The sequence below is a fragment of the Gymnogyps californianus genome, chromosome 3 (assembly GCF_018139145.2).
Source record: "Gymnogyps californianus isolate 813 chromosome 3, ASM1813914v2, whole genome shotgun sequence".
Taxonomy (NCBI): Eukaryota; Metazoa; Chordata; class Aves; order Accipitriformes; family Cathartidae; genus Gymnogyps; species Gymnogyps californianus.
In genome coordinates this window covers 117,221,076-117,247,920 of record NC_059473.1, presented here as the reverse complement: position 1 = coordinate 117,247,920, position 26,845 = coordinate 117,221,076, and the positions used below count along the sequence as shown (strand labels likewise).

The 26,845-nt window shown below is 35.8% G+C and overlaps 1 protein-coding gene across 10 annotated transcripts in view; it reads left to right on the top strand.

Annotated features, from left to right (window-relative positions):
• Nucleotides 1-25,889, top strand: part of PUM2 (pumilio RNA binding family member 2) — a 76,338-nt gene extending 50,449 nt beyond the window's left edge. For 6 of the 10 annotated variants that reach the window (XM_050893051.1, XM_050893052.1, XM_050893050.1 and 3 more), the window contains exons 11-21: nucleotides 1,205-1,348; nucleotides 2,407-2,688; nucleotides 7,576-7,812; nucleotides 14,357-14,624; nucleotides 15,188-15,317; nucleotides 17,275-17,409; nucleotides 17,687-17,824; nucleotides 19,491-19,616; nucleotides 20,593-20,714; nucleotides 21,997-22,189; nucleotides 22,918-25,889. In XM_050893051.1, coding sequence (XP_050749008.1) covers nucleotides 1,205-1,348; nucleotides 2,407-2,688; nucleotides 7,576-7,812; nucleotides 14,357-14,624; nucleotides 15,188-15,317; nucleotides 17,275-17,409; nucleotides 17,687-17,824; nucleotides 19,491-19,616; nucleotides 20,593-20,714; nucleotides 21,997-22,189; nucleotides 22,918-23,049 — 1,907 coding nt within the window. In that variant the 3' untranslated portion in view covers nucleotides 23,050-25,889. The remainder of the gene's footprint in view (nucleotides 1-1,204; nucleotides 1,349-2,406; nucleotides 2,689-7,575; nucleotides 7,813-14,356; nucleotides 14,625-15,187; nucleotides 15,318-17,274; nucleotides 17,410-17,686; nucleotides 17,825-19,490; nucleotides 19,617-20,592; nucleotides 20,715-21,996; nucleotides 22,190-22,917) is intronic. The other 4 variants (XM_050893054.1, XM_050893059.1, XM_050893056.1 and 1 more) reach the window with 3 other exon arrangements.
• Nucleotides 25,890-26,845: the final 956 nt, after the last annotated feature.

The window sequence follows — 26,845 nt, the reverse complement described above, 5'->3', positions numbered from 1 at the left end:
TGAGGAGGAGAAAATAAGACTTGGAAGCCTGATGATTGAGGTACTCACCTGGAATTGGAGGCCCAGGTCTTTATGTTCAGGTCCATATGTATTTCAGAGAGAACTTTGCTAGACCTAGTTCTGAACATACATGGAAACTGACTTAATAGTATGCAAAGTCTTGGTTCTTACACATACAAAAATAGATGTGTGATTTTTGCAATCTTAACTTTTTTCTTGATAGCATTAGTATATATTTGAACATGGGAGGAATATTGACATTTTCTTGGGTTTTGTTTTATTGCTTTATAAGAATAGTCAGCCTAAAAATTACTGTTACCTTTTTGTTGTCAGCACCCTTTCTTAGATTATCCTAGCTCTTCCATTTTTTAGGGATTCTTATTCCAATTCTTCTACTTCATTATAAAGTGTCAGAGCTTTAAAATTAGTTCTCTTGCTTTTGTCCTAAATAAAGGTTTTTTGTTTTGCTCTTTTTTTTGTCTCTTTTGCTTTCCTTCATTCATATCTTGTGTCCTGTTTTCCTTCCTACTACTTGCTTTTCTCCTTTTTCAATTCCTCCTCCTTTTTCTCCCCCAGTTCCAACTCTTAATTGTCAACTGAATGAAATTATACTTGGATTACAGTCTTTTTTTTTTTTTTTCTGTAAAACTGACTGGTCCAAGATATTCCTGCACATACAGCATTCCTTTCCTAATGTGTTTTTGTAGATGGACTTCTAAGTGTGGCTAGGTAATGTATGGAATTGCCAAACTTCCATTTAGTTCAGTCCTTTAATTGTACAGATTTCAATACCTTTTCCATGTACAAAGGAGTACAAGAGGAATGTAAAATATTTTAAATTGCTGAAAGAAGTTGATTCGATAATGATCCAAATATGGCCAGTTGTGTTGTTCCTGTGCCTTTTCACCATGGTATTAGAAGCTTACTTTGTTAACCTTGAAAATAAAATTCAAGTTTAGACTACTAAATTTAGCTGTTATTCTAGTTTTAAAAAATTACATATAGCATTCCTAAATAAGATTGTCACACTGTTTTACAGTGGTGACTGTTTTTTCTTTTGATGTCCAGTTGACGTTCTAAGGCAATATGGCAGAAATGCTGTTTTCCCCCTTGTAGTTTGTTGTCAGAATATGTCAAGGAGAGAAGAAATGCTGACTATATGAGACTATCTGTACTACTAATTCTTGTATTGTGTGTTGTGTAGGCTATCAAGTACTAGCTCCCACTGCCTATTATGATCAGACTGGTGCCTTAGTAGTAGGCCCTGGAGCGAGAACTGGCCTTGGAGCACCAGTCAGATTGGTGGCCTCAACTCCTGTTATAATCAGTTCTGCAGCAGCACAAGCAGGTAAGTATTTGATCCTGCGTGGAGGTTTCTTCCACTTTTGTACTGAATCTTAACAGTAATGCTGGTTCATTAGTATTTGATATTGTATATGTGTTTTGTATGCATCTGTGAAGTTTCCTAGTTGTGAAGGTTAATACCATACATGCTCTCTTTCTTATTCTGTCACCTCCCTTTCTCTGAGAGAGACTGCTGTTTCTCAGAGATATAGTTTTCATTTTTTAATTCAAATTTACAGTCCTCTCCCCATACATATACAGGCATGTTTCTGCAAATGTTGTTGCTTGTCAGGTAGGAACACTTTCCCCTCTCCTTTCCCCATGCATATAACATGCACTTCTCATCAGTCCCCTAAATGGTGTCCTTTAGGAAGCATCATTTCATTGCTTCGGCCTGGCAGAAGATGATGGAGTGCTCTGGGGCCTTGCTATGCTTTTCTCCTGAAAGTATTTTCTCCTGAAAAGTGTGGCGAGGAAAAACACTATAGAATGGACAGCAGAAGAGGAGAATTAGTTACATCAAAAGTCTCTAGTTTTCTTTTTCTCTTTTTATCAGTGATAAGGTCTGGTACTACTTTACTGAAGCATTGTATTTATTGCATTTGTTAAAATCCAGAATACTAACACCAGATTAATTAAATTAATCTGTTCAGAAAATTAGATTTTTAAGTTAATCTGTAAGCTTCTTTCTCTATGCAGAGCTCGCTTCTGACATTAGTAGCTGAAGATGTCTTTGACTCGTAGCTGCAACTCTGCTAGTGCGACTTTGGATATAAAAGTACAGTTCAGTAAACAGTAATGTCTTACATGTTTACACTGAAAATTCCCTCAATTACATTAACAATTCTACAGCCTTGATTAGCCTACAACATATGCTGTCTTCATTTTTTTCCCTGAGTAATTAAGACTGTGTAATACTATAAAGTCTCTTTTAGTCTTTTAATATGTGAATTTCTGCTTGTTTAAGAGGGCTTCAAGAAAATACGATTTAGATCTGAATAGACCATTTTCAGTCAGAAATGTTTGAGAGAGTAATTATGATTGAAAACATGTGTTTTACAGCTGCAGCTGCTTCAGCTGGAGGAACAGCAAACAATCTCGCGGGAGCCACGAACGGTCTATTTCGGCCACTTGGTGCCCAGCCACAGCAACAGCAACAGCAAACAAATAGTAGCCTACAATCCAATTCATTTTATGGCAGTAACTCTTTGACCAATAACTCCCAGAGCAGTTCCCTTTTTTCACATGGTCCTGGCCAACCAGGAAGCACATCTCTTGGCTTTGGAAGTAGCAGCTCTTTAGGAGCAGCTATCGGCTCTGCACTTGGTGGATTTGGCTCATCAGGTAGGTTGTTAATATAGTGAGGAAATTCTGTGAGACTTTTGTGTTAAGCAAAAAAATGTATCTGTATCCAGACATATTATATACACATACATTTCTAAAAAGAATGCAAAAATAGGTTATTCAAGTTGAAAACAAATCATAGGGGAAGAAAAAGGGTTTTTTTAATTCACTTGGGTTCTGTATACAAGATGCACTTTTGAAGAATATCCTGTAGTCGTAGATCTCTCCAGAATACTTTTCTATATTGAGCACCGTACTCTGCCCTAGAAGTTTTTGGTTTTAGTAAGCTTTTTTATATTTGCAAGGAAGTCTTCATTCTGTGCTTAAAATAACAATTGATGACACTTGAGATATGCATTCTTTTGTTGTAATTTTCATGTCAGGGAAAATTCCTAATTTTTTAAAAAATTAAATAGCATATGACTTTCTAAATTTGATCTAATATTGAATTGTTGTGTTTCCATAACATTTTTTATAGAATTTATAAAACAGAAAAACTTAATACCCAAGAACAGTCCTTGTTAACTCTAGTAGGTTTAATCTTAGATACAGTTAAGCCTAAATAGTTCTATGCAAGTTTGGGGCCTTAAATTATTTCAACATATGCTCCTAAATATTATCAACCTGTTTGTATTTAAAAAAAAAAAAAAAATTAAAAAATCAATGTTGCCATCATGTTTCTGTTCTATAGCAGAAATTTCTTATTTGCACAGTTTTTAAACATGTAAGGTAGGTTTTCTTATGTTTCACATTCAGTATTAGTAAGGCAAGTGAAATATCTTTTCTAAAGAATATTTCCTTTGGCTATTAATCTCTAAGTTACAGCACTGAATTGCTTATTTTTTACTATTTTTATTATTATTTTAATGAAATCAGTGGAGCATGTTTATAATCTTACATATCTTGCAGATGGGTAGAAACTGGGGGAAATTTATGTACTCTAACAGTATTCTTTTCAAAATTAAATGCCCTAAGGGAAATAATTTTAAAAAAAAATTAAATGTTGAAAGAAATGTAAAAAGTGAAGATTATTACAAGATAGCTTAATATATGGAAAAACAGAAGGAAAAACATGCCCTTCAGTGTTAAAACATGATACCTGTTATTTGGTAACTAAGTGGAGGTGAATAGTGACATCAAATATACTGCGTACCAACACAGAGATTTTCTCAGTGTTGTTTTTCATAAAATAATCTGAAAAGTTATTTACTTCAACAAAACTAATGCTAGGAAATCCAGAATCAAGTTTTACACTGATCCTCTCTAATATCTGATTTTAAAGAGTGGAGTAGGAGACTCTAAACATACCATCTTTAATTTTAAAAAAATAATTAAAAAAAAAAAAAAAAAAAGATAGAGGCTACTCAGTCATGCAGAGTTTCTTAATTTTCCATAATACCACAGCAGGTAAATCTTATTTGCAAAGTTGTGCTGTCCAGGTGCTGTATTTTGTAATATAACTTGTCCTGAGCTACTTGTAGGATTTCAGTGAATCCTGATCAGCTGTGTTTTGTTCTAGGTACAGTTTCATTTCATTGATAGATAGTGATGATAAGTATATCTGCATCTTTAATGCAGTGCACCCATTTTAAGTCTCTAGATAGAATAGTTTTAACTCATAAAAGTCTTTATCCAGCATTATCACAAGGACCTCCATAGAATACAAATTTTAGTTTTGTATCTACTTAAGAAGAATCAGCATAGTTCTTTCTGGCACAGGAGAGTAAGCCTTTTTCTTGTAGCAAGGGTCAGTTCCAGAGCTTTGTCCAAAGCCTTCAGCATAGACAGCATATGCTGAAATCTTGCAGCGATGTCCTAGGTGATTTAATTAGCCTGGTAGTTTCCACAGGGAAGCAGGAAGCCTATGCTTTTGCAGTTTGAGAAGTGCTGATGAAAGGTGCTACCTAAACCTGAAATATTTTTAGTAGTATTATTGGAATAAAAGTATATTGAAAGTGCCCTTCTGCCAAGTATAAATTGTACTTGCTGTAATAGCCATTTAAAAAATGCTTCCTGATTGATTATTTTTAAGAGTTCCTGAGCTGTATGTATATATGAATTGAATTACACAGATGAGTACTTATACAAATGGTGTTAACGTGTGTTAAGGCAAATTAAAAACAAGTTTAATTTTTTTATCTGCCAAAGTTTCAGCTTCTTTGTGACTCACCTCAGTGTGTTGTAAAGATTGAATTTCAGTTAAAATATAGCCATGAAGACTGACAGATGGCAATACAGATCTTGCCCTTACGTTTTCAGTTGTTGAAGGGGAAAAAAAAAAAGTAGCTCTGCAAAAAATACAGAGGTGAGCATGTTCTAGCTGAATGACTGAACAACAAAGTAAAAACAGGAAGAGGTAGGCATACCATATAAATGGCTGTATGTACTTCACAGTCTCTGCTCTTTTATTATATTCATACTCCATTTTAAAGGTTTCGGTACATGATAAGTTACTGCAGCTTAACAGGTAGCTAAGAATTAGATCAGCTACAGCAGCTTTCCAGATGCCTACTTCTGGCTTATGACAAGTGTAAAGTAATTGCATTAGCTTAGACAGTGGTGAAGAGGGGTAAGCTAATTCAAATTATCTTCTGGGTTTTGTGAGCTTGCGTGTGTGTGTGTGTGTGTGTGTGTGTGTGAAAAATGCAGCTCAGCTGGTTCACGGTGACTTGTTAAGCTGCAGTAATTTAGCTGAGTAAGAAACCCTGAAAGAAAGCTAAAGTTTGCTTAGCTTTTTTCATAGTTGGAAAAATAACAATCCATCATGTAGCATTGTATTAACGTTCACATGGTTCACTAGCTGAGCCAGAACCTGTAGAGCTAGTCTCAAATCTTGAGATTTCTTTCAACTGTTGCCTTAATTTGCTCTTCTGATTTCTTATTCTCAATCTCCTTGCCTAGTTAGTCCAGTATCTTTTTCCTTCTGGCTTCTTCCTTCCCAGTTTCCAGGCAACATTTATCTCCTGCTTCCCCTCTCCCTCCCAAATATGTTTCTGTTTCTACTTGTACTGTGGTGTTCCCATCATCAGCTTAGTATTCCAGTCTTTTTGCCCCACTGTCACACATACCTTCTACAGCCTAACTTTTCTTCAGATCTGCTTTCTTTTCATCCTCAGTCCCACTGTTTTTGAAAGTGCTTGCCAGTTTTTCTTGCAGTCCTTCTTTGCTCCTTTGTCTGTCCTTTCTCTCCTCCTGGTTCTGGTTTCTCCCCCCCCCCCCCCGCCTTCCCCTCTTTTCCCTGGTCTATTTCTTGTGTTTGGCTTTTGTCTCCTCTGCATTTGAAGTAGAAAACTTCCTTTCCACACTGCCTGATGGGCCTTCTGAACACAAGGTGGGATCTTGGACAGCAGTTTCAGAGTCCCTTTTTGGTATGGCACACAGAAGCCTAGAAGTTCAACTGCAGGGAAAACCTTTATCAGCCATCTCAGATGTGCAATGTATGGACAGGAGTTTTAAGTTATCAGCTATGAGTCTGTAGCAGATCTGTGCTGAACTTGTATAAACTGTGATTTTGCGAAGATTTTTAGCTCAATCAAAGAGAGCATGAAAATAAAGGTCTCCTGTTGCTAGCATATTGGTCTGAGTACGTGAAAGCATTAACTTCTCAAATAATAGGTAGCTGGATTATTTTGCTAAGGATAAAGCATCTTTCCTTGCCTGTTTTTCTGAAATGGCAGTGTTGTTTGGGCAGAACTTCTTTGAAAAATTTGGTCCAAGCAGGTACCTGCCATGACAAGTATTAGCCAAGTTGCTAATGTTATGAGAAAACAAATAGTATGTTAAAATGGGAAGTATCAGGTGACCTTTATATTGGGCCATGCTGCCGGCTTTAGTAGGAAGGTACCTGACAAGGATAAAGATTATGGAAGTATAAATTCCGACCTTTTCCTTTTTAAGTTGAAGAAGAAATCAGTTTTCCAAATTCAGCTTAAGAAGCATCTTTATCAAAATATTAATAATCTTGGTTTTGTTCATGAGTATAATAATGTTCCAGTGTTTAAAACAGGCACTCTAGTTTACTATTTCACTAGTATGCAACAGATACTAGAATTTAACATTTCTAAAAACTTTTTATTGTTCTCCTAATTTATCCTAGACTGTTCATCGCCCTGCTGAATGATGCTGTGCAGGATAACCAGTCCTTCACTAATACACTGTTATCCAAAGCTTCTAGTCTAATTTGACTTTCAGAAATACTGGTAGCAGTAAAATTACATTTTTAGATTCTCACCTTAATTTTCCTCTCTCTGCTCTGCTTCTCATCTTAGCCTGTTCCCTCTTCATAATATCTTTTCAAAACACTTCTTTTGAGAACCATAATTCTTGTAGGGAATTTTAAGTAGTCATTTTTTTTCCTACAGGTGAGGGGTTCACAAACAAGAGGAAGTTCAGAAACAGCTGAACAGCAACATAGATTATTTTCTGAACCCTTAAATAGTAACAACCAATTGTCTCTAGCCTTTTTCCTGAAATCAGGTATCACTGTCTGACTAATAATTTATAGTGGAAAGGATTTTATCAAAGAGTTTAGTGGAAATATTTTTAGAATCATTTATTCTATAAAGTGACAGTGTAATCTAATCTCATAAATTCCGTATTTGTCCCAAAGCCTGAAGCCAGGCAGTTAAAACAGAGTACTGCAATATTACTGTGAGAAGTCTAGAATGAAATGTTGAAAGACATGGGCATTGGTGAAATTACTTATCAGTGGTATATTTATACCCACTTAGATTTACTTAAAAGTATGTGTGGTTATCACAGTAATTGTCTTTGTCATAACGATTGCTGTAATTATTGTGATCGCATCTGTTATTGCCCAGCTGTAGTTGGGGATAGGTTTTATTCAGTTGACACTGTGTAATTAGGGTCTTTTTATTTCTTCTTCAGTTGGCAGTTCTGCAAGTAGTAGTGCCACAAGGAGAGATTCTCTATCTACTAGCTCTGACTTGTACAAAAGATCTAGTAGCAGCCTAGCACCCATAGGGCAGCCATTTTACAATAGTCTGGGATTTTCCTCCTCTCCAAGTCCAATAGGCATGCCTCTGCCAAGCCAAACGCCAGGACATTCACTTACGCCACCGCCATCACTTTCATCACATGGATCCTCATCCAGTTTGCATTTAGGTAAAAAAAACAAAAACAAAAAACCAAAAAACCACTTTTTGTTTGTATGTGTGTATGTATTTCTATGTGTAAAATATATGTTGCATAAGAGATGTCACATTACCTTTGCTGTTAAACAGTTTTGTAATGAAGAGGGGCCATTCCTGAAAGGTGAAGAGCATGCTCAAATGCTCATTGATTTGACAGTGGAGGGCACTCAGCTTTTTGCAGTATCGGGTCAACAACTTATTTTTCTTCCCTTGCAGAAGCCCGATAGAGAGCCCAGTAAGACTTACTGGTCCTTTTTGTATTATGTTTCTACAGTATGACAAGCAAAGGTGCATTACTTTTGTTTCTACTTCAGTGTATTGTCACTTTAAGGACATTTTAAGATATTGTGTTTAACAGTTAAGTGACTTTCACTACTGCCCCTTACTATGATAAAGTGGAAAAGTGAGCAAAGCTCTCAATGTAAAATGTATTGAAAGGTGATTTTTTGAATCTGAGCCTACTACCTCATGGCCCAGATGCTTTGCCAGGAAGACAGTAGTTTATCACCAGGCTGGTGGAAAAAAAGAAAATGCACTTGTGAAAGAAGTAGCAAAGGCTTTGTCAGTGGTGGCTCTCTGTTATCAGATGTATTTTTTTAATGAACAATGATAGTAATCTTTTAGAAAATTTTTGAGCTAGTTAGATGACATGGGAGCTCAACCTCTTTTTAAAAAAATTAAAAATAAAATAAAATTTAAAAAGATGAAGAAACCCCACCACAGCCTACAGTATATTTAGAAGATAATGCCTGTAACCTGAGGTTACTTGATAAACTTTTCCCTTTTTTCACTGCAAATATTTGTGGTCATTTAATTTGGATGCTAAAATCATACAATGAAACTGGATGTAATTTCAAGATTGAGTTGCCTGTTGCTCCAGTAACTATTCAGTGCACAATTTTGCATGCAATAGGCAACCTAATCCCCTGTACTTCTGTTAATGCAAATAAAACAGGAAAAAATTTAAAAGTGCCTACCAAAATACACTTTAAGTGAGAAATGTGTGAGTGATTTGTATAACAAGGTTAAAAGTAATTTAAATATATTACATTTACAGTTCAGTATCCCCTTCACGGTTAAGTGCTGAATACCCGAAGTAAAACTGGGCAAGGGGATGTTTCAGCACGTTTTATTTTTTTTTACTTACCTTTTTTCCTTTTTCAGGTCTACAAAGTGCACCTTTGGGCTGAGACCAAGCATGGAAAGTTTCAGCCCAAATGGAGGCTTTTGAGAAAGTTCTGAACATCTGACAATGGGGTTATCATGGAAATCTTTGTCTTTCTTTCTTTTCAAAGTACTCTCACAATAGTTTTCATGTAACTGAAAACTATATTTAAACCAAATTTTGGAAGGCATTATCTAAAATTCAAAACATTTAAAGTTTTGTGTTGTTTCACATTTGATAAATGTTAAAAGACTTTTTCAGTTCTGAGAAAATAAGCTGCAATCAGTATAGAGGATTACCTCTATCAGCAGAAATTGTTAAATACTGATTTTAATCCATTTCAGACTGTTTGGCAGTGTGAACTAAGCATAATAGTTTGTTAAAATCATGTACTAGATCAGTGTGTAAAGGCCAGAATGTACAGTTGTACTCTGAAAATTGACACAACCTTGTTGGCTTCCATGTGTACTGCTTCTTCATCTTCCAAATGAAGTGGACCTTGATTATGGGTAAACTTTTTGCGACCTTATCAAATCAATCTGAAATTTGGAAATTGAGGTCTTTTGGATTTTTGCTTTCACAAAAATGCAGTAATTTTTTTTAGCATTTCCTGCACTCTGCCCTGTGTCATATCTTTGTGCAGTTACATCCAAGGTGCACCATTGCAAAAAACTGAAGACTATTTCTGCAGTTAATTGTCTGTCCTGTTAAATTTATTCTGGTGTGTTCATCAGCCGCTCTTGGAAGCATTTGTTTTGTTCTCACATACAAAAAATAAAAAGGCAAAGCTTTCTCACCACATGAGAAGTTATACCTGAAATCAAACAGGGAGTATATTTTAAGAAGGGTATGATTACCATGTAGTCACTTTTCAGAGTAGAACAACATTGTAAGTTCATGTCTGCATGTAGTTTCCATTGGTATTCTGATAATGCCTGTCAAATGCAGCTCTCCCTCCACCTTCAAAACTTGTCCTGCCTGCTTATATCAACAGGTTCAGCTAAGTTTAACTCGTATTTTAAAATGGGCATCAAACTCGGTTGCTCCTGTTTCAGCCACCAGAATACTAGAGCACAATACTGGGGAAAGGGTGCATGGTTTTATAACCCCTTTGTCAGACACTGCTGCAATTTGTGGCTTAAAAGACCAATTTCCCTTTTACAAGAAATTTGTGGTATTTTACTGTTTTTCTCTCTTCTCACCAACTCTTATCCAACATCCTAAAATAGGAATGTGCTAATTACTTTGTTCTAGTGTCAGTTTTCCTGTATTTGAAGGGATTTGTCAGTTGTCTGTAACTGCTTCTTTACTGTAATCAGTTGGAGCAGTAAGGTCATGAATTTGAACTACCCTTTCACTCCCAGGGACAAAAAAACTGCAAGAGGAAGTATTTTTCCTGTGTTACAAAAAAATCCTTTTAGATTGGTAGTGCTTACTCTGGTGCATTGTAGCATGTTAAGGGTTTGGTGTAGAGTAGGATTTTTAAAATCTAGGCTTTTGGAGGTAATTATTTTCTATGCGTTGCAAGCCAAGCTTGTTAGTAGTTTAGACTGATGTTTTATTTTCAAAAGTGGTCATTCTGGGTAAGAGTAAAGGCCCCTTGGCAAGACAGTATGGGGAACCTTCGCATTGCCTCTGCTGTTTACCTACTCTGTAGGGCTTCGGTAAACCAGGCATAATAAGCACTTGCATAGATTCATAAAATACACATATATATATATGTATGTATGTGTACTTAAGTATGTGTAATTCTGTTTTCCATATGAAGATGAAATTTTTAGCTGACGGTGAGATGAAGCTACTTTTTTACAGATGAACAAATACTTTGTAGAAATCGTGTTTAAAGTGTTTATATACTTGTATTTTACTAGAAAATACTGCTGACTGATTTAAGCAACAGTTACTGTGCAGTAGATCTGTTTTATGTCTTGGTTAGAAACGATTGAAGAAATACTTTGGTAATAAGTACTAACAGACTAATGCTATCAAAATAAATGTGCCTAGATACAGTTTCTAATATTTTTTCATGTTCTCCTTTACATTAAATATGCTGTCCATGTTAAGGAGTTAGTAATTTAACATGCTTTTTGTCCTTGAAGCTTAGTAAGGCTCTGTTTTAGATGGTCTATATCCCCTTTATACCTCTGTGCCTCTTCTTTCCTATGGACTACCCACAGGGATTTAGGTTCAATTAAACTGTAAAACGACTTAATATTATTCATTGCATCAGAGATCTTTGTTTTACGAGATCAGAAATGATAGCTAAGTGATTATCTGAAGAATGGACTGCACACTATTCCCCAATGGTTTGTAATTGTGTGGCTATACTGATGCTTGATAACAGTCTTTTGAAACTTTGGTGTTTGCACTGAAACTTCAGTTTAGGCTAGGTGCTTTATTGAGTAGGGTATGTTCCCCAAATAATTTATAAGACCTAGGCTGTTACCGTTCTAGTTTGGAATCAGAATCTGTAAAACAAGCGTCCTGAGTTCTTGAAGAGCATGGGGATGCAGTAGGCTAACCAGGAGGATTTGGGTTACTAGAATTCAGATTTCAGTTTTCCATTTCTAACCTGTTCACACTCAAAGTTTTCAGGAAGGAGACCAGGTGTCCTTAATGTCCACACTAATGCTTTGGTGGTTTTGGACTGAGAAAGTAATGAGTACAATATTTAAGAAAATAGTCCATTGTATACAAGAGTACATCTGCATATAAAAAGTACCTATGATAATATGCTTTTATTTGGGGGATTTTACTATTTTTCAAATCTGCAAAGTTGCCACTGAGCTATAACACTGCTGCTGTAATAGAAGGTTACGTAAGAAGAAAAGCTAATTACCTATTAAATTACTGGATTTTATAGTAGTGTCCAGGGTTTTACAAGGTTAAGCTTTCTGTGTGCTTTTGAAGTATGACAGGTTCTTCTAGGCACAATGGATATGTTTTCAGCCTTCGTGTATTACGGTCCTGCTTAACATGATTGAAGTAGTTTCACAGGCTAGACAGGAGTCTCCCAGTTGCAGCATCGTCGTCTTACAAGTCTTAAAAAGGGATAGTTCCCAAATTAGACTGAAGAAAGGCTTGATAATCCTAAGTGTGAAACGTATTGTATACGTGCAGTTCTACTACACATACATAGCATATTTGTTAAAAGCTACTAAGTTTCTTAATTTCTGTTTTAATTGCTGGATAAATTGTCACAATTTATTCTCACATAAAGGCTCAGTTTAAAAAAAAAAAAAAAGGCTGATACAATTGCTGATTCACATTTGCAATTCCATGAGTGTGTATGCTAATTAGAGCCATGCAATTTGTGAGCATATAGTCAAAACTACCCTTCTAGTTTCTGGCACAGAATTGAACATGTGATCAGTGGAGCAATAGAGAAGCTAGAACAGGAAAGTAGCCTTTAAGACTTCCTTTTAAACGGGCTTTGCTGCCCTCTCGTGGCATTAAATAATGTTACTGCACAGCATTTACAGGGAAGCTAGGATTTCATTCATATATTTAAATAATCTAGATGAGAAATACCATTATTTCAGGTGCATAACTTTTTGTTCTTTAGAATGCCATTCCTAGAAGAGAAATGACTGTAGCACATCACTCTGCATACTGCTTCACCTGCAGAATGTTGGGTTTCTTTTTGTCTGTTAGTATCATGTCACTGTCGGCTCTTTTCTGGAAATAGTGATTGTCAATGGAAACTAAAAATGATAGTTAAAAAAACCTTGATTTTTCTGGCTGTAAAGAATTAAGAGGCTTTAATTTAAAAGAAAACCTAGTGGTTTTTAAAAGGTATTGTGGGACATAAAGTATTTACTGATCCTTTACTGATTCTTACCACTGAATTTTGAAAACTAATTGTAAAATAAATACTAATTATTTCTATTTTAGGGCATAATCCTATGCAGTGCAATAAATGTGATGCTTGATATGTCTTGCAGAGCACTAACATCTCAGATTCTGGTATTGCAGTTTGACCTTTTTGGAAAAAGATACTTTACCATTAATACATTACCAGCCCACTGTAACACTGTTGTTGCCTGGCCTTATAAATACTTGGAACCAAAAGAAGGCTTGGCTGGGGCACTGTCAGCTGATTTCTTTTTTTTTTTTTTTTTTTAATTAATTTTGTAATAGAGCACCATTCAAACAGCACATACTGCAATTTGTTTTAAATTCAAATGTAGATATTTCTTCTGTTGACTTTGAAAGGGCTTTCAGTTACTGTGTCACTTTCTAGATAGGGAAACTGAAAATGCCTTCCTTTTCCAATTCATACTCAATAATTTTAGGTTTGAGGTTTTTTTAAGTAGTAGAGTTGAGATTTCTAGGTGGGAATTGTCTTTGGATATTTCTGCTTGTAGTATAGTAGCAGTATCCCTTTTAAAATCATGCTGTAGTTGGGAAAGGTGCTTTGTTTGCATGCTGCTTATGATAATTGCTGCCTGTTGTAAAGCGGAGGGGAGAGAGGCCTACTGGAGGAGTTCAGAGTGACATAAGCTGATTAGAGAGCCGTATGTGAGGAGAAATTCACAGGACTGTGAGATGATGATAGCTGTAGGTGGAATTACTGGCAAAAAAGGAGTAGGACCTAAACATAGGAAGGCAATTCAGTTCTTAGAAAGTAAGGAAAGATAAAGTGTAGTGAGAGTGATGAATGTTTTTGCTGCAGGAAAAGGACTTCATGTTTCTAAAAGGAACTTCAATTTGATATATCTTTGGTTGTTTTAGAATTAAGTAGAGCATTCTTAGTTACCTGGTTTGAAATTTGACATACTTAGTGCTTAGAAGAGGTACCAGATTGAAAGCCTGGGAATCTGAAGTCATCAAGTATCCTGCAGAACAGGTACAGCATGAGAAGAGGCAGCATGTGTGCCTCCCCAAAAACGCCCTTTCACACTGTAAGTTGGAAAGGTACCTCAGTAGGGACTGAAGGGTAGTTCAGATTTCATGGTCTATTTTGAAACAATTGGCTAACTTTGAGACTACTAACAAGGGTATAAGTCAGTATTACTTGTGAAGTGGAAATCTGCCCACTAAGCTAAGGCCCACCTAATTCTAAAGTTTCTGTAAGTCTGAGTGGGTGCTCACTTTACCTGCTTTGTTATATTCTTCTAATGACATTTCTTTTCCTGGTGCCCTTCACATAAAGTAAAAATGAGGAGGAGAATGGTTTTATTTATTGGAAGATAAAGCTATCTAACTCCTCCAAGCATAATGAGGTAAATACAAGACCACACTGTTGTTTTCTTTGGCTCCAGGGTGTATCCATAGTTCTAGTACACTTACTGTTTTGCTGTTGCTTATTTTCCTTACGGCTTTTACTGACAGAACTGCTTCCTTGTAGGAGGACTGACAAATGGTAGTGGTCGCTATATTTCTGCAGCACCTGGAGCCGAAGCAAAGTATCGCAGTGCGGCAAGTACCTCCAGTCTTTTTAGCTCCACCAGTCAGCTCTTCCCTCCTTCACGCCTTCGTTACAGTAGGTCTGATATTATGCCTTCTGGACGTAGTCGATTGCTGGAAGATTTCAGGAACAATCGTTTCCCTAATCTTCAACTAAGAGACCTTGTTGGACATATTGTTGAATTTTCCCAAGACCAGCATGGTTCTAGGTAATTATTATAGTAAAGTTAATAACTTAATAATATTTTACTGCTTTGATATTGTTATATTAACGTGAAACATTTGAATGAGCTGCTAGTCATCTTAATACAAAACATGACATTAATTGGAGCACATGCTCTTACACTGACCTTTTTCTTCTCTAGGAAATTTTGTTATAAAAGTAGTATAAATTTAGCTGCTTGTAGAAGTTCTCAGTGTAGAAATAGTCTCATAACTAGACTTGCAAACTCTAGTATTTAGGTATCAAAAAGACGTTGATTAAGAAAACAAAATATCTGGCATCTGGAATGTAAAACCATTTTTCAGCAATACATCATCGGGTACTTAGTTATTGTTATTCTTTTCATCTTTAATCCCTTTCAAATGAAAGTTTTTAAGTATATTTTTACTAAAATGTATCCTTTTATATGCAAAGGCACTACTTTCGTTTTAATAAGTTTTATAAGCGTTGAATACTTGCTTTAGAATTTTGAGGTGTCTCATTGAAACAGTGTTTGTGAGGTTTTCCTGTTGTTTATGTAAAGCATAATGTACCTTTTTTTGCACTTAGATTTATACAGCAAAAGCTGGAACGAGCTACTCCAGCTGAGCGCCAGATGGTATTTAATGAGATCCTGCAAGCAGCATATCAATTGATGACTGATGTGTTTGGAAACTATGTAATACAGAAGTTCTTTGAGGTAAGCATAACACTAAGCGTATGAACAGAAATGCAAATGAAATGCTGTAAAATCTGATAAATTTAACTTTTTTCTTAACATCATAGCAGAATTCTACTGCACTTTTACCACAGAACCCAAGCGTATAACAGTGCATACATTTTCTGTTCTGTATTCCCTGCTTCTTTTCATAACAGGCCCAGTTTCTCTTTACACTGGTGGTGCATATGTTAGTGAGTATTGGTGAATGTACAGGCTGCGCACTCAGGCTTTGCAAGCCTTTTAGTGTAATTTACAGAGACTTTCAGCAGATGATGGGGAACAAAGATTTGAAGAACACTTTTTATTGGTTACTGCATCTTGATAAAGAGTGGCTCTGGAAAATGCTCTTGCACCCAAATAAACAGCTGTGTGAACTTCATCCAGTGCTGTATAAGAAGAAACTCACATAAAATGTATGGAGGCAGAAGAATTTTGAGGAAGGGATGTCATAAGATACATCCAATATTACTAAAACAAGTATTTAAAACAGCTTTGGTTTTTGTTAAAAGCTATGGGGTAAAAAAAAAAAAGCTTTATCAAAGAGTTACAAGATTGTGACTTACAGACAGAAGAAAAAGCAATACCTGTGTCCTGGAAAAAGTTATATGTAGGAAAGGTATCTAGCATAGTGTACTTTAAATCAAGGTCCATATCAAAGTATCTGGGTGGATAGAAGGTGAAGCTGGAAAATGTCCAATAAGAAATAAGATGGTTGCTGTAAACAGGAATATAGTTTTTAATGAGTAATCTACGAAACAATGTGCTCACTTTTTTTTTACTTTATATTCTTTTTTACAAATCAAAATATCTTCTGAAAAGCGTGGCTGACATATGTAAGATCTTGATCTTGCTCAAGGGTCATCAATTGCTGGTTTTTTCCATAATGTTAGGTTGGATGGATACATAGATAATCATTGTCAATTGAGTGTGTTTTCATCTTAATTCTGCAGAAGAGTTCTCAAGAAAAAAGTGCACTAGGCCTTAGGTGTAGTAAGGGACATAGTTCATTATTTAAGTGGGAAGGCGAAGTTGTCTGAGCTTTTTTCAGAGCCTTAGGTGACTACAGGTATGGGGTTTGACAGTTCTCAGCAGTGCTGCATGAATATTGCTGGTATCACGCAGCTGATTGTCCAGGTGATCACTTCTGTGTGGTCTCTTGTACTGTGCCAACTCGGGAGCTTGTGTGGGGATCTGGGAACAGGGTTATGTGTATTATTATGAAGCTTGACTGGCCTCTACTCTGTTCAACATGAAGCAGCACAGAAGGTTGTAGTAGCACCGTGGAGAGAATATGGGCAGGAATTAGCTACTGCTGAAAAATGTTTGTTGACTTACACTCTAATACTGCCAGTGTACAAAACCATTTTGATTTTGCTCTGCAAAGCCCAAGTATTTCTAGATTTCCCAAAGTGCCCATGGTAGGAATGATCGTTGAAGTCACGTGAAGTTACCAAGGAGCTACTTCAGGGGTTGAAATCTTTCCCGCTCACTCCCTCCTGTTACAGCTTGCTTACTGTATACAAGATGTAAGATACACTGACCTGTATGAATTTGAGATATCGGAGAAAATCTGATTTGAATTAATACATTACAGTAATCTGTAATTAATTTGCCTGGTATAATTTGTCTAAATAAGTCAGTTATTGCACTTACATACTCCTACAGACAGTCAAGTATAAACTACTTTGATCTCTTCTGTTGTCTTTTAAGGTCATGCATTTGATAGCAGGTATGTGACTGAATTGTGAAATATTACAAAATGTTGCATCTAGAGTATAAAAGCTTCTGGTAAATATATCCACCAAAATACAAAGGGAAGAATCACTCAAGGCATTCAGTAAACCTGTAATACATTATGAAAGTACTTCCTCTCATGTAAATTCCAGCGTGCTGCAATATGTCTTCATTTGTTAACAGTATGTTTGTTTTCTTTTAGTTTGGAAGCCTGGATCAAAAGTTAGCCCTAGCAACACGCATACGTGGTCATGTTCTGCCGTTAGCCCTACAGATGTATGGTTGTCGTGTTATTCAGAAAGCACTTGAGTCAATCTCACCTGACCAGCAGGTAATTGTAAGTTAGAGCAATACTTCTTTTTTATTTTATTTCTTTTTATTGCATCCATCTTTTTACTTGCTTAAATTGTTGATCGCTCCTTTCATTATGAAATGCCCTAGGGACTAAAATAGTTGTTTAAATTAAATTGCCAAGGTACACAAGTAAACCACCACTGAATACAAAGATTGGACAGTTAGGATGAAATGGAATATTCCTTGGGGGGGGGGGGGGGGGGGGGGGGGGCGGGGGCGGAAAATATCATTGTAAAGACAAGGATAATCTTTTTTTCCAGAATGAAATGGTGAAGGAGTTGGATGGTCATGTTCTGAAGTGTGTGAAAGATCAAAATGGAAATCATGTTGTACAAAAATGTATTGAGTGTGTTCAGCCCCAGTCGCTCCAGTTCATCATTGACGCATTCAAAGGACAGGTAGTGTCAACAGTTCATTCCTTCTGTAGGGTTGCTTTGATTTGCAGATCTTTTTCCATCATTTGCATATATGAGATAGTGTTTGACACATTGCAGTCAGCTTGTTTTAAGTAGGATAAAAAAGGGATGATAAAGTGGAAAAGCTGTTGAAGAGACAGTTAACGTGCTGTAAAAAGATGAATCTGTTGGAGATGAGGCTCTAGAAAGACCTGTTTGGATGTATTATAAATACCAATAGAGGTATTTGGCTTAAGGCCAGGCTTTCTGTTTGAGTTTTGTGATATGCCATTTCAAAATTTCCTTTATAACTTTTAACATTGCCATTTTTGATGTAATAATAAAGTATCCGCTCTCTAGTATATATTTTTCATTAAAATTTCCATTTTCTTCTTCTGTTGCTTATGTTGCAAGTCTGTCTGTCAGTGTTTCCCAATTAATGTCTATCATTAAGGAAATACTTTAAAGAAATACACTAATCTGTTCCCTGCATATGGGCTAGTGTTCAGTGAAGGGGGGTGGTATTTGTTTGTTTAAGGTTGGGGGTTTTGTTTTGTTTCAAAAAAAGTTATAAGATTGATATTGTGCTGCAGGCTAGAGAATATGCTGCAGCTAAATAAGATTTTAATACTCTGAAACAAATGTGTATTTTTATAGTCTTGAGAAGAATTGTAAAAATCTTACTAACTTGGCTGTGTTACTAAACTTTACTTTAATCGATGGCCAAATGTATTTCTTAACAAAATCTACAATATCCTTCTCACATTTTACACAACAGCAATACCTGAATTATTGTTGTACGTAGTAGTAAATGGCATACCAAGGTTTCTAGGGTCGGGTCTTTTTACATCAAAAAGTGTGTATGGGGTAGATGAGATGCAGTTTCTAAACTGTAAATAGAGCCCCTTGACTAAAACGTGACTGTTTATTTACTGGACATCCATCCTCAGCTCCAAGTAATTATATATAAAAAATATTAGCTAATCTGAAGTGGCAAATGAAAAATACCACACTTCAGTCATGCCATGTAACAATACGTATCTTTTTCACCTGCCTGCATCATTTGGATCGATGTCTAATCAGACAAGATTCTGTGTTCAGTTCTGACCAACACTGACTCTTAAATCTTCTGAATTAATCCCCGAAACACAAACCTGGCTTCCCGAGAAGCAAGCAAAAGGAATAAGCAAGATTTTGACTGTATGTTTTGAATACTTATTTACAAACTTTGTATCTGTAACAAGGAGCCTGTTGTATATGCTGGAATGTGAAATTAGTGAAAATCAGCCACAATAATTTAACTCCTTTTTATAAATATCAAAATCTTAAAATTTGAAAATTAAGTACAAAATTAAAAGGAAAGCTTGAAAGGTGAACAGTGCTTAACTAAGGGTCATACTTCCAGGCTTTCCTTTGCAGCTAAGTAGGCTAGAAACATTGTAATGAAAACTTGGGTTCTTAGCTGTGTAATTACTGGAGTCCTTCGCACACAAAAAACTGCATTTTCATCTTTTCCTGACTTCTGCTGGAGATGGAATTCTGATATTGGCAGGCAAAACTTTTTTTTAATATAAGTAGTTGGCATGTTCAATTCCATTTCGAACATGGTAATATTACTATATCTGTAAACTTCGGTTGGTTTAACTTCAGTTTGCAATCCTATTTTAAGGTATTTGTGCTTTCAACTCATCCATATGGTTGTAGAGTAATTCAGCGTATTCTGGAACACTGTACTGCTGAGCAGACTTTGCCAATCTTAGAAGAACTGCATCAACACACAGAACAGCTAGTGCAGGTTAGTGTGTATATTCATTTTTTTAATGCATTTTAAAGCTTTTTTTTGTTGTCATAGTTTATTCCTATTTCTTATTTTAAGAAATAGTTTAAATGCATTTGCCTCTTTTTAGTTTTGTAGACATTGATTTTTTGTTTTTCTTTCCTTCCATAGTTTTAATGAAAATGAATTTGGAAGTTGGGAGGCAAAGAAGATATAAAAAGCCTTTTTCTTACACTTTTGGCTGTAGCTTCGAATATACATTGTAAATGCACAGAATTAGTATATTTTTTTATTGCAAAGATTGCCTTTTTGTAGTTTATCTTGATTTACTCAGGTGTCCTTCAGATAACTTCTAATAAGGTCTAAACACAAATACATTGTCAAAAATATAAATGTTGCGTATTCTTACACGAAAAGGGCATCTTTTCTAAAAGAAGGCAAAGGACCTTATACAACATGATTTCCTGTCTTGGTCTCAGGCGAACAAAATGAGTGCTACAGATGGCTTTGAAATTGAATCAGTTTAAAATACTGGAAGGGACTTGGTGTTCAGTAGGAATTTCCACACATAAAAAGGCAAGAATTGCCTTTTGCTATATATTCACAGTCTAGTTTATTTCTTAGTGGTTTCTTGTATATACAAGTCTCTAGTTAAAACATAACTGTCTTGGGGAACCGAAGTTCAGGGAGATATTGTGGCTGTTAAAGAATGATGATCTTAATTTTGAGGACTTCTTTCTTTAAGAGGATAAAAGGTACTCTAGCAAAATGCTGGTTTTACAGATTATTTACATTTTGCATGTAAATTTTGTGGTCCATTAAATAATTCTTGATGCAATATTTCTTGCATCACTTTGTTTCTATAATGTTGACATTATTGCATTTTTTCTTATATCTGTGCAAATAGTAATTTGAAAGTTTATGCAAATATACAAAAGCTGTATGGATTACTTGGTATGAACACAAAAGAAAATTGAAGTAATCTTATTTTCAGGATCAATACGGAAATTACGTTATTCAACATGTACTGGAGCATGGTCGTCCTGAAGACAAGAGTAAAATAGTTTCAGAAATAAGAGGAAAAGTTCTAGCTCTGAGTCAGCACAAATTTGCCAGGTATTGCACAGCCTTCATATATTCAAGATTCACTAACCTTTTAAACTTGTAGTATTGGATTTATTGTGTTACAAAAAGGATAGGATGGGTTTTTTCTGTTGTGTAACTTGCCTCCTGAAATTTCATATTTTTATAGAGATGAATGGTAGTGGTATTTTTATACTAGATTTGGGGAGGGGAAAGGAGAAATGCTGTTCTGTAGCAAAACAAAGATTCCATGGGTTTATGGGATAGTTTTTGTTCACCTTGTACAAGTGCAGGAAGGGGTTCGAAGTCTCCATGTGAGGATCTCCAGAGCCAGGTGAAAAGCTCTCCTAGAACTTGCTTGATACGCTGATGATGATAAGCTGGGACTTCCCGACTGTCTGTCAGTCCAGCAAAGCGATTTACAAGTATAAAAAGGCCAGCCTTAAAAAGTGGCGGTTCAGCCTGACAAGGATTTTATGCATTACAAAGTCTCAAAGACTATTGTAGGAGTCCTGAACTACTCTAAAATTAGAACCTAAAACTCATTCTTCAGTGCTTTTTGCTGAAATATAGATCATGTGCCTTTTGCTAAGGAAAACACACCTTGGAATACATCCTGGATGATTTAGTGAGACTAACCTTGTCATCAACATTAAGTAGAAATGCACTGTGACATTATGGGGACATTTGTTTTAAAAATTGATTGTATGCAAACTAGCAAGTTTATCTGGATTTTATTTTTTTTGCCTAAATAGAGCTGTTCATAATCCTCTCCTTGCAACTTGCTTAATTTCTAAAGCACAAACTTAGGACCAGAATCACTTTGCTGTCTTATAAGCATTGATGGCCTTTCCAGCTTCTGAGATATCTGGAAGGTCAGAGACTTCCTCTACAAAAAGAAATATTTGACAGTATCTCTGATCTAGGCATGCTCCTGAAAAGTGCCTTTATTCAAAAAGCAGGAAGCCTCGTATCTGGCTTTCTCTGTTGTGTGTTAAAAGGGCCCAGAACCAATATAGATGTACTAGAATACATCTGCAACACGAGGTCCAGTATATCTACTGTAGGTCCAGTGGAAAAATCTCTCCTACAAGATAGTAAGTATCAGAAAATTACTTTTTTTACATGAGTAGGCATGTATAATCCTTTAACTTCCTCGATCATTACAGACTAAAGATTTGGAAATCAGGACTTGATGCATTTACAGTGCACTCTTTAGTGGCATTAAGACACTTGAACTATTCAGATAAATTTAAAATTGCTACTTGAGAGTGTTACATCTTAAGTCACAGGATGCATTTGTCTTACTTTTCAGCAATGTGGTAGAAAAATGTGTAACTCATGCTTCTCGTGCTGAGCGAGCTTTACTTATTGATGAGGTCTGTTGCCAGAATGATGGTCCTCACAGTGCCTTATACACCATGATGAAGGACCAATATGCCAACTATGTTGTTCAGAAGATGATTGATATGGCTGAACCTGCTCAGCGGAAGATAATAATGCACAAGGTATAGTTGTATATACTTTTATTGGTTCAGAAAATATCTATACTAATTTTTCTGCTAGAATACCTATCCCTCTAGATGTAAAACTCACAAGTTCTGTAATCTAGAACTTGATGTATAAGCATTAAATTCAGTGGAGCTTGATAAAGCAGAATATATTCAGGTCTCTGAGCACTGAGCTAAAAATTTAAATCTACAGAAAAGTTTCAAAAGTTGGATTTCATATCCTTTCTTTGTGCCAGGTTTTCTGTGAAAATACTTTTAATATGAATATGTACTATCTGTCATCTTTATTAATATAACAGAAGAAATACAGGTTTCTCTTTTTATTTGCTGGTTGCTGGTGTAAATCTGTTCTGCAGTTCTCCCAAAAGAGATTCCCACACTTCCTAACATACGAGCACATTTTCTACTTGAGAATATCCAGACATGGACAAAAGTGCTATTGCCATAATTGCCCTAGGCTATTTAGCGCAGGGCCCAATATATTCCTGGAGGAGCTCTGCTTCCCCCAGTCACCAACAGGGCACTCCCACCTACCTCCCTTTTCCTGTGACAGGTATGTCAGTTGTTTGGCGAGTCAAAATCACCAATTTTACATCTTTCCAGAAACTTCCAAAATTTTGAACTAAAGGCTTCTGACTTTTTTTTTACATAATATTCTTAAAGTGTAGTAACCTCTACTTAAAATTTTTGAGGAGAGAAAAAAAATAACGTGTTTCTTCTTACAGATTCGACCCCACATCACAACTCTGCGTAAATATACCTATGGCAAACACATTCTGGCCAAGTTGGAAAAGTATTACCTGAAGAACAGTGCTGATCTGGGGCCAATTGGTGGACCACCAAATGGGATGCTGTAAAAGACAAAAAGAAATAGAAGAAAAATTGAATTGTGAATGATCAAAACATACAACTTAACTATAAATGTTCTGATTTTTTTAAATCTATTTATTGACTTTGTTCATCCATTTGTAAAATTTTTATTCTTGTGTATATTTTTGGGGAGTGAATTATTAAAAAAAAAAAAGAAAAAAATATCTCCAGCCCTGATCCGGAGACCTATCAGATTGGATGGCTGGCAAAGCACAGAATGCCTGTATATGATGTAATTGTATCAAAATAGCTGTCACATATTTTGTAAATTTTTACCTTGTAAAGTCACTGAAATAGTTTTTAAAGGGAAAAAGTACAGTATTCTTTTAATACACTGGCTTGCAATCTGGTAGGTCTACCCAGCATCATAGCACAACAGGTTTATAGAGTTGTATATAGAATTAATCCTTATTTTTCCCTTTTGTGTGAAGTCTTTTATACCAGATTAAAATTGATCAGCTGCATAAACATTATTTAATATGTTGAAAAGTTAAGTTGTATTTTGGTGGTTCACAACATACTATCCAAATAATAAACAGGGCACAGCAAATTAAAGTAGGGAATAAGAAAACAATGGAAACTTTAAAAGACTAGCTTTCATCACTTGCTGTGGATACAGTTTTTTTAAAATGGTGCCCTAAGGTTTTCTCTAGCGATGTATTAAAAATAAAAGTGCTGTATATACTTATATATTTAATTGTTGTACAAGGTAGAGGGATTAAAATGATGGTGGTACTTCCACTCAGTAAAGTACACTGTTGGAAAAGGAGTGAACCCTGTATTAACTTTACAGTCAGTTTTACAACACAGGAAGAGTAGAGATTTGTATTTTTTTATTTTGCATATAGAATTGTAAGGTTGAGCAATTGAAAGTGTTGAGCATTTATTTTGCTTTCTCACTGTAGATGCAAAAAATAGGTATTGATGAAGAGAAAAGGGGCCACTGAAAAGGAAACTTGATAGCTCAACATTTAAGCATGATTGATTAAATATTCAGATAGCTTTTTTGCTTCCTATAAATATATGCATTGTATACGTGTAGTTAATAGATGTAAGTTTACAGTTTGAAAACAAATCTCTCGTTTCGATGTTTATTACAAGCCTTGCTAATTTAGTAGTGATGCTTACCTTGGTTGTACAGATGTACATTTGTAAACCTTCATGCTGTAAATGTAATTTGTTTTACCCCTTTTTGGGACAGAAATTTGCATTTTAGTGTATATTCATATCCCCACTCCCTTTTCTTCCCCTGGCATATAGTGTTGTATAATGTAAATTTATTTCAGCAAATCAAGAGTGATTTTTTTAAATTCTATCTTTATATGGTTTCAGAAATATGAACTGGCTTTCTTTTTATCTATTGTGAGAAACATTATGTTTTGTTTATAACATAGCTGTTGATCCTGTTAATATGGACACTTTGGGAAATCAGTCTGTTCAAATTTTAAGTCGGGATAATAAGCATAGTAAGAAATGGACTGAAATATTTGGTTATCACAGAAACCAATGCTTCTTCCATCTTAATAAATGTGGCATGATTTTTTTGTACAGAAGAGTACTGTATTTTTGAATAGCCTTCTCCCAGCATAAAGCAAATATGTATGATACTGTCAATTTTTTTCTCTGGACATATGACATTGTAACAGTAACATAAAGATGATGTACATTTACAAGCGGCCTTATGTACATTTCCCAATGATCTTTTTAAGGCAGAATTGTGACCATATATGTATAATTAAAATCCTTTTTAATCCTTTGCCTATGGAAATATTTTGGAAAAAGCTTACTTTGTATATTCAGTTTCTGAAAGATAAAGAAAGTGCTTTGTATGTTGTTGAAGTAAGTATTTTGTGTAAAACATTCATTTGGATGGCTTAAAGTTTTGATCAACAAGACAGTTTGAAAACAACGTCTTGAGCATTGATCAAATAAAAGGCTGTTATGGTAGGGGTCTGATCATGAGGAAAGAAAATAGTAGTGGTATAAACTTGTATGAGGAATTCTGTCGTATTACTGTTTATATCAGGTTTACATAAATCTTATTAAAGCATATATCTGAGGCGCTACTTTTTTTAATGGTAGCGTTAACTCATTAATAGGCAAATGGGAAACTTTGTTCTGGCCTACTTCCAGTTTCTGAATCTGTCATTTAGTGCGTGCATTAAGTGATGTAGTAGGCCTAATTATTTTTAGTAAGCACAATTCTAATTGCCAAGTAGTTTTTGCATGGCAGTTCACAAAATTCCTCTCGAGAGGTACAAGCCCTGTCATTGGAGCCAGAGCTTTCCCATAGTCACACAAAGGATGACTTTTGAGCCATTTCCTTGGACGCGTTAATTCTCCTCAGTGACTATCTTTACCCTGTGTACAAATGCTGTGTGTTATAATCCACAGAGCCGATGTTCTCTTCAACATGTGAGGCAGTAATTTAAGGCTTTCAGGGATGTCCAGGCAGAAGCTGATTATGTCCCAGTACTTTGTCCCTGTAGCACTCATGCCATGGTTGAATTTAAACAGTCCTGTAACTATCATTCTCAGTGCTTTCAGTATCTTGAACATAATCTTCCACTTGCTCTCCTAAAATCATTTTGCACAAATTCTATCCAGGAACATGAAAATCACTGGTTTTTCAACTGTTTTAAGTATTATAGGCTTTGGGTAGAACCACTAGACTTTTTGCTCAAGTATTGCTTTTTGATATAGATTGTTTATGGACCAGTTTGATTAGGTTTGACTCCAGGTGGCTCATATTGAATAATGTAATGTTCACATGTATATACTGTAAAAATCAAAATGAAAATGTGTGAATAACACTGTGTGAAATACATCTGGTCTTGTGTTTTTCCTGTAGGAAACCAGCCATTCTTTATATTCGCAGTTACATGACTTGTCTGCTCTCTGTGGAGCTCAGCTTTGAAAAGGTAATCATTTCTAGTGATCTGATGGGAATCAGTCAATTATTGAAGAACCCTGTATCAGGTCATGAAGTTTCCAGAGGCCAGTTCTGCGCAGCTAAATCTTCATCTTGTCTTACAAAAAATCTTTACCGACGTATAGTTAAGGCTACAGCCTGACGACAGTTGCTTCATACACCAGTGCGTGCAGGACGAGTTCTTGAGCATTTGAGAGGGCTAAGATTGTTAGCCATCTGTGGCATCATTGGATCCACATTTGTTTCTGTTACTGCCCAGAATTTTTTCAAAGGACCGTTTTTAGCTTAAGGTGTGGAGCGAAATGGTCTAGCTAACTGCAGGGGAAGTGACAGCTAACTGCAGGGGAAGTGAGCCTGCTTTTTGGTGTTAAAATAACTCGCCTAAGCAGCCCCTTATGGACAGAACAACCGTAATACTATTACCTCCGTTGCTGACTGCTAGACCCACTGATACTTTTTCATCAGAGTATGGGGAAGACTAAGGTTTCCTGGGTCATAATGTCTAGATGTTTTAGAGTGCTGATGGAGATTCAGAAACCGATTTAGTCACTTCCCTCTGCTCTAAGGAACAGGCATTTGAAGAGAAGCTCATGACTCACTGTGTAGTGGCATGGTAATTAGGTTGATCTGTCAATCAGTTTTGTTTCATGAGAATGTTTGATGTTCAGCATATTAGTAACTAGGAAAATGGGTAAACAGTGAGGTGACAACAACTCCCACCATGTCATTCAGGGAAGTAAAGCTGAGACAACAATTGCAAAAGCATTTTAAGATCTAGTGACTGGTCATTAAAATGGCAGATTGCATCTAAGGCATGTGCCTGGGGAGAAAACCCAGTGCTAACTACAGAA